This window comes from Haliaeetus leucocephalus, unplaced genomic scaffold (assembly GCF_000737465.1).
Source record: "Haliaeetus leucocephalus isolate CR32 unplaced genomic scaffold, Haliaeetus_leucocephalus-4.0 Scaffold657, whole genome shotgun sequence".
Lineage (NCBI taxonomy): Eukaryota > Metazoa > Chordata > Aves > Accipitriformes > Accipitridae > Haliaeetus > Haliaeetus leucocephalus.
Window position 1 is genome coordinate 2,804,308 of NW_010973093.1, and position 9,770 is coordinate 2,814,077.

At 42.1% G+C, this 9,770-nt stretch overlaps 1 protein-coding gene across 1 annotated transcript; it reads left to right on the forward strand.

The window, feature by feature from the left end:
• Positions 1-33: 33 nt before the first annotated feature.
• HEXDC (hexosaminidase (glycosyl hydrolase family 20, catalytic domain) containing) lies at positions 34-9,732 on the forward strand. Its single transcript, XM_010579411.1, has 10 exons — positions 34-129; positions 542-706; positions 2,265-2,448; positions 3,870-3,941; positions 4,718-4,913; positions 5,573-5,655; positions 6,446-6,524; positions 6,603-6,704; positions 7,228-7,317; positions 8,123-9,732. The coding sequence occupies exons 1-10, from the start codon at positions 124-126 to the stop codon at positions 8,289-8,291; spliced, it is 1,146 nt and encodes a 381-aa protein (XP_010577713.1). The 5' UTR covers positions 34-123; the 3' UTR covers positions 8,292-9,732.
• Positions 9,733-9,770: the final 38 nt, after the last annotated feature.

Here is a 9,770-nt window from a genome sequence, read left to right on the forward strand (position 1 = left end):
GCCGGGCCGGGCCCTGACGTCTCGCTCTCCCCCCGCCGCAGCCTCGGGGAGGTGAGGGCGGTGCTGAGCCAGGCGAGGGCGCAGGGGCTGGAGGTGGTGCCGCTGGTGCAGACCTTCGGGCACATGGAGGTGAGGACCGGGCGGGCGGGCGGCGTCGCGCCTTCGAGGCCTGGGAGCGCTGGGGTGGGCGAGCGGGGGCGAGGGAGTGGGGGTGGCTTTGTTGGGAACCCCCTCTCCGGTAAGGGCCAGTGCTCGGGTTATCCGGCTCCCCGCCGGCCGCACGCTTTGGAGACCAGGGTGACGCTGCGCCGAGCGCCCTGTTTTCCTCGCCCCGTGAGGCGCTTCGTGGTCGGAGACCCCCTGCGGCACCGCGGAGCAGCAGCCGTGCCCCTCCTGGTCTCCTGCTGGCCTCTGTGCGCTCACACGCAGCTAAAACCGGGGTTTTAGCAGGAGAACTGTTAGCAGAGCCCAGGTGACGCGGGAGGATGCTGCCGTCCCCTTCATTTCGCGGTTGTTCCCCAAGATCTCTTTTCTCTTGCAGTTTGTGCTGAAGCACAAAGAATTTGCTCATCTCCGGGAGGTGGAGGTGTTTCCCAACGCCCTCAACCCACACAAGGAGGAGTCGAGGGCACTGGTCAAAGCCATGATAGACCAGGTCATGGCACAGCACGAAGATTTAAAATGGTTTCACATCGGATGTGATGAGGTGGGACTTCTCTTGAGCCAGGAGGGTTTTTTTTCTTGTGAGAAATTATGGTAAGGGCCGAGGCTTCTGCATTTCAGTGGTGCCCAGGCCATGTTCCAGTAGGATTTTAGGGACAGAACACAACAACGCAAGCCACCGTAGACAAGACTTTTTGACACTAAATTATTCCAGTAGCACAGGATGTCATTTCTATTGATCTGAGTGTAGTATTGAAAGTATTGAAAGCAGTTTCCTAAAGCTAACTCAGCATTTGGTTTTAGGTCAAACGAGTATTAAAAGTTGGATGTCAATTGGAGGTATTAATTAAGAATCACGTGAGTTTGGATGTAAGATGTTGGCTCGTTGTTCTGGCCAACTTACTCAAGAGTAAGCTCTTTTGTGGTAGGAAGTGTTGGGTTTTTTTATCTTATCATAAAATCATAGAATGGTTTGGGTTGGAGGGGACCTTAAAGATCATCTGGTTCCAACCCCCCTGCCATGGGCAGGGACACCTTCCACTAGACCAGGTTGCTCAAAGCCCCATCCAGCCTGGCCTTGAACACTGCCAGGGATGGGGCATCCACAACTTCTCCAGGCAGCCTGTTCCAGTGCCTCACCACCCTCACAGTGAAGAACGTCTTCCTTATATCTAATCTAAATCTACCCTCTTTCAGTTTAAAGCCATTACCCCTTGTCCTATCACTACATGCCCTTGTAAAAAGTCCCTCTCCAGCTTTCTTGTAGGCCCCCTTTAGGTACTGGAAGGCTGCTGTAAGGTCTCCCTGGAGCCTTCTCTTCTCCAGGCTGACAAACTTGGTAGTTTGTCTCCTTGAGGAGGAGAAACTTGAGTGTTCTCCTTTCTCAGAGTTTGTTAAAACCACCCCTACGGCATGCAGATCCCTGAAATTCATTGCGGTCACTTTAACTGTACTGATATTAGTTTAGCATTTTGTATCCTGTTGTGTGAGAACTAATGGCAAGGTTAGATAGGGAGCTGCAAGCTTTTATAAAGCAAAATGCTATTTATGTGGAATGAACATGTTTTAGATAAAACCTGCTCTAAAACAGCAAAGAGTTTAAATGCATATCCAGCTTAACAGGCCCAGATCCACTCTCTGCATAGGACCAAGTATGCTGGGGCCGCTCTTGGACGTGCCCCCAAGTCACTTCTAGATTCACGTACAGATGATCTCCTTCCCCAAGACAGGAACCTCATCTTATATAATTCAGGACTTTGTGGGTTGCTAGATCTGAACTGAGTAAAACTGGTGAGAGCTAATTCTGAAGACAAACCTTCCAAAGACAAATACAGCATGCTTTAATTATTCTTTAAATATTTTAGTTTCTACAGGAAAATTCCCTTATGTAATGTATTTTGGTAGTCATGGCCACAGTCTCCTGCAGACTGATGGAAATGCTTGCAGTGTCTTCAACGCTGAGAGGTGCTTTTAAATATGTCCACTCAGTGTGTCACATCTGTGCAGTAGGTTTTGAATATTGTATGATTTCGTGATACTACGCCAAACTCGTTCCCCCTGCTCCGGTACAAGAAGTCAGGATTATTCGCTTGATGTTTCAGGTCTACTACCTTGGCGAAGGAGAGGAGTCAAAGCAGTGGCTGCAGCAACAGGACAACACTCCAGAGAAGCTGTGCTTATCCCACATAAAAGCAGTTGCAAGTTGTGTGGTCTCATCTTACCCCACTGTAACACCCATTGTGTGGGATGATATGCTCAGAGGGATAAGTGAGGAAACATTGGCAGGTGTGTGACCACTGATGGGGTGAGTTATATTTTGTAGCGTACAAAAAAGTTTACACAACCAGTTAAACCAGATTTGTTGGCAGATGAAAATAATGAAAACGAGAAATCTGAGAATAGCTGAGATATGATCCATTAGACTAGAGAGTAGAGACATTTAGTCCTTGGCTATGTCACAGACTTTCTGTATGACTGTGGGCAAGTTTCAACACATACACTTTAGTTTTCCATCTGGTAATACGCAGTGACAAACAAAACAGTCATCATGCAGTGGTTGCCATCAATTGTACTTTCTTTACACGTAAAAAAAAAAAAAACCAAACCCAAACCTATTAGCATTTGTGGTCTCAGTCTAAATTTCAATGCCTCTTACCACCTTCTAATGTTAGCTGTTGCTCTGCACAGCATCTGGTTCCAGTGGTGCAGGCTCACACGGGGAAGCTGTGATCCTGTGAGCATCTTCGACAGTATATGTGATCATAGTGCACATTGTGAAGAACTCTGATACTGAATTGCAGGGTAGCTCCAAGACCTTGATGTCACAAGTCTTGTTTGTTGAATACTATGAAACCATTGCTAAAGTTTGAGTAGTCTTAGCATAGACAGAGTTCCAGCATTTTCATAGCCACTTATGTGTCTGCTCTGAACAGATTTAGACAATGCTATGAAGAGCTGTGTAGCTCCTCCAGCAGTGACTGACCTATTTGTGGGTTTAATAGTGGGAAATCATCCAAAAAAAAATGCAGATGGGACCCATGCAGTTTCCACAAGAGCAGCACAGCATTTAGCTAAGTGCGCTCTACTGCCACAGGCAATAACAGACTAAACAAATTAAAATGGGATGCTGTTAAAATACTGAATTTCTGTACAATTTACTGCAGTTTCTCTAGGGGTCGGTTTCTCGTATTTAAAACTAGTCAGGGTGTTGGGATTTGAAGGGGATTTGAAGCTAAACCTATATCTTTATTTGTACTTTAAAGGCATCTTGAAAAGCTAAGTTCTGTGCATACACAGCTCAGACAATCTCTGACTTAGAGGGTGAATGTTTCCTTCAAATTTAGCTGAAATCTTGTGCGTGCAGTTTGCCGCTCCACCGGTTCAACCCAGCAGGTATACCGATAGATGCAAGGGACTAAGAACGAGATGGGCTTGGGGTGAATGGGATCTCTGATGAATTGTCACTGCTGATCCATATTAGTGGTTTCATGATGTCTAAGGACTTAGTGGCTCCTGGCATGTGACCCTGCATGTTCAAAGCCCTGGCCAGGCTGAAAATGCCCAGGTGCACTTCAACTGTAAATAAAGAATTCTAGTGACAAGCCATAGTTAGTTGTAGTCACGTGCTACTGCACCAGTAATATGTACTTAGTTCTCACTTTTAACTGTCTGTTTTCCATTACTTAGACGACCTCTGTTCCTTTCAGAGTCTGGGGTCCCACAGCTTGTGCAGCCAATGATCTGGGACTATGCAGCAGACCTCGATGTGGAGGGCAAAGGTTTGTACTTCTCTGCTGAGCTGCTTAGAAGCAAAGAGCTCTGTTACCTGTTAAGCAAAATAGCCAAAACAAAATGGTATCATTAAAACATACCTTAGCTGGACGCCAAAAACTTCTGGTTTTGTTAAACTGCTTTTTATTGCTTTAGTAGCATAAACATAGCCCTTGTTTGATTTCACATAATAGTTGCTATTTTCTTTTTCTATTTATGTTTCTCCTGTGAAGGACTTGCATTGTCTGCTGCTCAATTCTTTTCAATAGGGCTGTGGAATCACTGATGGGAAATTGAGAGGTTTTTCACAAGCACTGTTACATTAACTGTCGTTGCATTATAAACCAGTGGGAGCAGGTAGCTGTGTATTGACAGCTCTGCAAAAGAAGCTTCAAGGCTTCATACATCTAGAATTCAGAGGAAAAACTCCTAAAGGCTCCAATCATGCATTTAACATGCATGCAAATATTCCTTTGTTGAAAGAAGAATCTGATGATGTGCATGCTTGCTACATGCCCATGGTTCTTAGCATTGAAGCAATTTAGCAATTCAAGGGAATGGAATATAGTAACTGGGCACATGAAAATAGGAGGGCAGTCACCAAAACTGGTTGCTCGGAGAGGATGTGAAATCTCCCATCCTTGCTGATGATCAGAATTTGACAGGACAAAGCTCAGCAGCCTGTTGTAACTGGACCTGGGTTCCTCTTAATTGTAGCATGACAGTCAAGGCCGAAAATGGAGAAAAACTTGTCCTGTAAGTGTTCTTTTGTGTCTTATTGCAGTGCATCTCATAGAGAAGTATCGTAGATGCGGCTTCTCCAAGGTGTGGTTTGCTAGTGCTTTTAAAGGAGCTACAGGAGTGAATCAGTCTCTAACGCTTATTGGACACCACTTAAAAAACCATCTTCAATGGCTGGAAGTGGCAAGCAGTATCCCTGCTGATGTCCTTGAAGGTATCGCGCTGACCGGCTGGCAAAGGTAACGAACATCCTTTTAAATTGTTCTGATCACGTGGAAGCAAACTTCCACCCAAAAACTCCCCAAGAGGTACAAGGAGGCTGGGGATTTAGAAGGGAGCTTTGCAACCCTGCAGTCCTTCCTGTTGGTTACCGCTGGGCCTCACCCACGAAGGGTGGATTTCAGAGTTCCAGTCAACTGCTACCGCGTTAATCAGCAGGAGTGATTGTTTTGGCAGATACCAACAACAGCAGATTGGGTCTGAAGGCTTAAATGTACTTTGTGCCACCTTGAACTGCTTATAGACAGCATAGTTAATGCCTGGTGTATATCTGAATGTCTAATGTGAATTCAAATAGAACGAAGTTGCATAAGAGAGAACTTGTTAACGTAATGAAGGAGTAAAAGGTTTTTATGCAACAGCCAGGAGGTCTAAGGGAATACCAGAGAGCTGAACTCCAATTTCTGACCCTAATTTGGCTTGAGAAAGTAATTTGGTTTGTATCTGTTCTTACTAGTAAACAGGAATACTTAGCGTTTTAGAGATAGAAGGTCCCTTCTCTGAGACAGAAACTGATGTTTGTAAAGCTTTCTGAATTTTAGTGATTGAAATATTAAAACTTCCCACCTATTTTACTGTTAGAACATACTAAATGTCTAATTAATGTTTTCTTATTTAGGTATGATCACTTCTCCGTTTTGTGTGAGCTTCTCCCTGTGGCAATTCCATCATTGGCTGTATGTCTGCAGGCATTAAAGAATGGTACAATGACAACTTTATTCTCTCTCAGCTAATGCCTAGCACAAGAGTGAAGTGACCTTGCCCTAAGGTTGGCACAGGCTTATTGTATTTTGAGGTGGTTTGACTATCTGATCATGGTCTGAATTATGAACAATAAATTTTACATATTGCATGTTTGTGATACAGGAGCAGAGAAGCCTCTTGGCCTAAGTATTTGAAAATAGCGATAGTATACTAATAATTTATTATGTTCTAACCCGCAAATGGTCACAAACTTCTTCGTGCTTATACTAAAAAAATATTTAGGAAGCTGAATTGCTTTCGAAACTGATTTGAAATACTACTGGTATATAAATGAGACTAATTACATGTAAAAGTTGTTTTAACTAACCAATTTTCTTAAAATTGATCTAGGAAGTACCCTGTCTGGTAAAATACATCCTGTAGTTTCTGATTTCTTTACAGGCAGTTGCCAACAGAATTTTTATTTTTGTCTTTCTGCACTTCTTGTTTTCAAAATAAAAAACCACAACCTACTTGTTTTTAATTAAGGCACTAAAAATATTCAGCACCCTGAATGGAAAACTCATAGCTAGGAAGTGCTTTACCTAGCACAAGACAATTGTGTGAAAGGCAATGTACTCCTCCCACCCCCAAGTTTTTTTCCTTGTTCTATTTCCATTTTACCTTTTAAAACATCTTCATCCAAGGAGAACTACTAAGCCAATGCAGAGTACTCCAGAAAAACCCTCTTCTATGAGCATTTTGGTTATTTAGGCTCCATTTACTTATTTCCACTGTCTTCTGCCAGGTGGCTATTCTGAAAAGATTAAAGAAAATGTGGAAAAGCTCCTGGGAATGTCCAACTTGGAAACTGATACTTTCATGAGGTAAAATTCCAGCTGCAGGATTCAGATGCTTCTCATTGCGTGGTAAGTTCAGAAACTTAACGGATCCTCTTTGGACAGCACAAGTCTGGGGACCTTTCCTGGGAGCAATATCCTTACACTTGTGACGCAAGTTAGTTTCTACCTCAAGTCATCAGTGGATGAGCTCCTTGAGAGGAACAGGTAATAAGGTTTATGCTGATTCTCTGGCTGTCTGCAGGAGTGTTGGAGCTGTATCATCTCAAAATGGGGCATAACTCCAGCAAAGTGATTTAAACATCAAGCTCTGCACTTCAGGCATTGCATCCCTATATATTGACACTTGAGCAGAACATAATATTTAGATGCAAATTTAAAGTATTTCAGTAGAATTCCTAAATACTATGTGCTGCCTTATTTCAAGAATCTAGTTCTTTGCTGAATTAAATCTTACTGTTAAAGTTAAAATGAAATTTTTTAATGGTGTGGTTACAAAAAAAGGAGCTTGAAATGAAACTTAAATTACAACAGATGATCAGTTATTCTCATTTGCCAGGAACAGTCTTTTACAAGCTACTTCCAAGGATATGTAGACTTAAATTTACTTGCTCCTTAAGCATTATCTCTGTGCAGAAGTTCAGCTAAAGCTCTATCACCTCCCTGTCAGCCTACAAACATGTATGTCGCTGCTGTTTCAAAATCTGCTCATACTAACATCCATTTTCAGGTATGTCACAGGCTGGTTCAGCCCCTACCATAGGAAAAGGAAGATTATTCATCCTATAATAATGCATCACTTTCAGCCAGATGCAGTAAGGTAACACCACCTATTTTGCATTATAGGGAAAGTAAAGTCTGTCATACTTGGGGCACTCAAGTACGTATAGTTTTGAGTCCTTGCCTCTTTCTATTATTATTTCAGAAGCATCAGTGGAAATCAAACAATATGAAGTATTCATAATACAGTTTTAAACAGAAGAACATGTTTAGCTTTGTCTGCCTTCTGTTGAACAAATTCTTTGAATACAAGTACAAAATCAGTCTCCGAAAAACTCTCCTTTGTATATGGAGTTACTCCTGCATAGACCTGCTGCATCTTACAGCAGTTGTTAGCCGCAGTGTAGGAGTTCACCATGGGCCAGGTTCCAGGCAGGGCTTGGAATAAAACCAGGCCCCTTTCCCCTGCTCCCTGTCACTGTATGCACTTTTCAGAACTTGTCCTAGACATTATGCTGATTGGCTACTTTATACAATTTCTGCTGTGATAAGGTGAATATCCAACTGCATCCACTCTTCCTGATAGAAACCAGAATTAAATTCCCAACAAGTCTCACAGCAGGTTTCAGTTACACTTAAAATGAGTATAGTGGTTTTTGGAGCTCACATTTCGGTACTTTAAAAGTCACTGCATGAGAAAAGTGCCAAGATTTACGGTACTTAAACACAAACCTTTTGCCATCTGCACAAAATCAAGTCCTTTGAGCTCTTGTAATAGATGCTTCTTTTCCTGTAAAGTCCTTTTAAGGACAGTACTCCCTTTAAAAGGCCCAATAAGCTAGCCCTCCCTTGAGACAGAGCTCACCTGCAAATGTGATTGTTTCTTCCTTCTGATCTCTGCTTAGTCTTCTCTCCAAGTGGAATGCTGTGGTGCAAGACCTCCAAGCAGCCATGGAGCAAGTTTTCCACAAGTGTACTGTAGAGGAGTGGTTGGAAGAGAATGTCCACCCCAGCCTACAGAAGCTGCAGCAAGTGGTGGATGATTTAGATAAAGCAATAAAAGCGCAACAGTAGGAGTATTTAAATTAGTCTGTCTTATTCTGTGGGAGAACATGGCTAGTGGAAATTGGCAACTAGTCATATAGCTAGTTTGTCATCTTGAGAGTTGAAGCAAGAACTGTGATTAAACAAAAGTGACCTGAAGGCATAAAGGAATTTATTAGTGTAATAGGCTTCAACTCTATTTTAATTTTCCTGTCTTAACACATTGCTGAGCCTTAAATCACCTGCCCTGTAAGTCAGATTTGCTCCCCTTGCATAACAGAATGCAGGAGTGAGTCAGAACTCCGCTATATTACAAGGCAGGAGAAAAACTTAGTTTCTTCCAAATTCAGTATTTGTAATAGACTTTCTTACATAACAATGACCTGGAAAAGTTCTACAAGTTCAATTCTAGTCAGTAGCCAAGGTGTCCTCCCTTCACAATTTCCATAAAAAGAAAGATTTAGGATACTTTAAACATGCTTTAGGTCCATATGTTTTGTACTGTGACTCCTCCATCTTTCAGCTATGTTCAGGGATGCGTCCTACTGTTCCGTGAAGTCCTTCCACAGCATATAGCAGTTGATTTGTTCCAGGTTTTGTTTTGGACCTTTTCACTCTTTGAAATACATAAAACCATCAGTCTTAAATCCAGTTTTGATTAGCTTGAGATCAGGAACTTAACATCCAGCTTTTTGCAGGAGTCTGAGCAAGGAACCGCTGTCTAGATGCTTATGAGGTTACAGCAGATGCATGAAAGGACATGTACCATCACAGTACAGAGCAAGATGGAGCTCCAGAAAAGGGGCTTGTTACCAATAGTGGATGTAACACTTGGACTCTGAGGGAAAACTGCCTTAACACATGGGACTTCCTGACTTTTTACCAAAGCATCATCAAAGCTAAGCATAGTTTCACCCCCACAGAAAAGCACCATCCCAGTCACTTTAAGGCATCTACTTTGCTATGTAAAACCTGAGACTGCAGGTTCATCCAAATTTGAAGCGTGACTCAAGTCTACTGAATATGAGGGAAAAATGCTAAGTTTTATTCTGCTCTAATGTGGACCTTTTAATAATGTATAGCAATACATTTTGTCGACTTAAATGGAGCATTAAGGTAATCACCACAAGGGAAAATAATTCAGAAGTCTGGTAGTTAAGTACACTACCATGAATATTCAAAATATTCTGTACTTGTTTGCTTCATTTATTGCTTTCTTGAAAGTCTTATTTTGGAAGCATAAGTATGGAAATTTTCTTGGAACAATCTATTATAAAGAGCATAGCTCTAGCTACAGAAAGTACAAGGACAGCGTAAGACAAATCTTTAACTTATTTAATGAGAGCTACAGGAGTAGATCCACATGCAGATTTTTATCTAAAAAAAAAAAAAAATCAACTGCTATGTATACCTTAATTACAGAAGTCACATACCTTGAACTAAACAAGATCTTAATTTATTTTACTTTAATAAATCCTTTGATACTCAAAATGTTTGTGGAAACTTGCC

Excerpts from the sequence above, each read along its gene's own strand:
- HEXDC (XM_010579411.1), top strand. Across the intron at positions 2,449-3,869 it reads AAGTGAGGAAACATTGGCAG|AGTCTGGGGTCCCACAGCTT; the intron begins GTGTGTGACCAC and ends TGTTCCTTTCAG. Across the intron at positions 6,705-7,227 it reads GAGCTCCTTGAGAGGAACAG|GTATGTCACAGGCTGGTTCA; the intron begins GTAATAAGGTTT and ends ATCCATTTTCAG.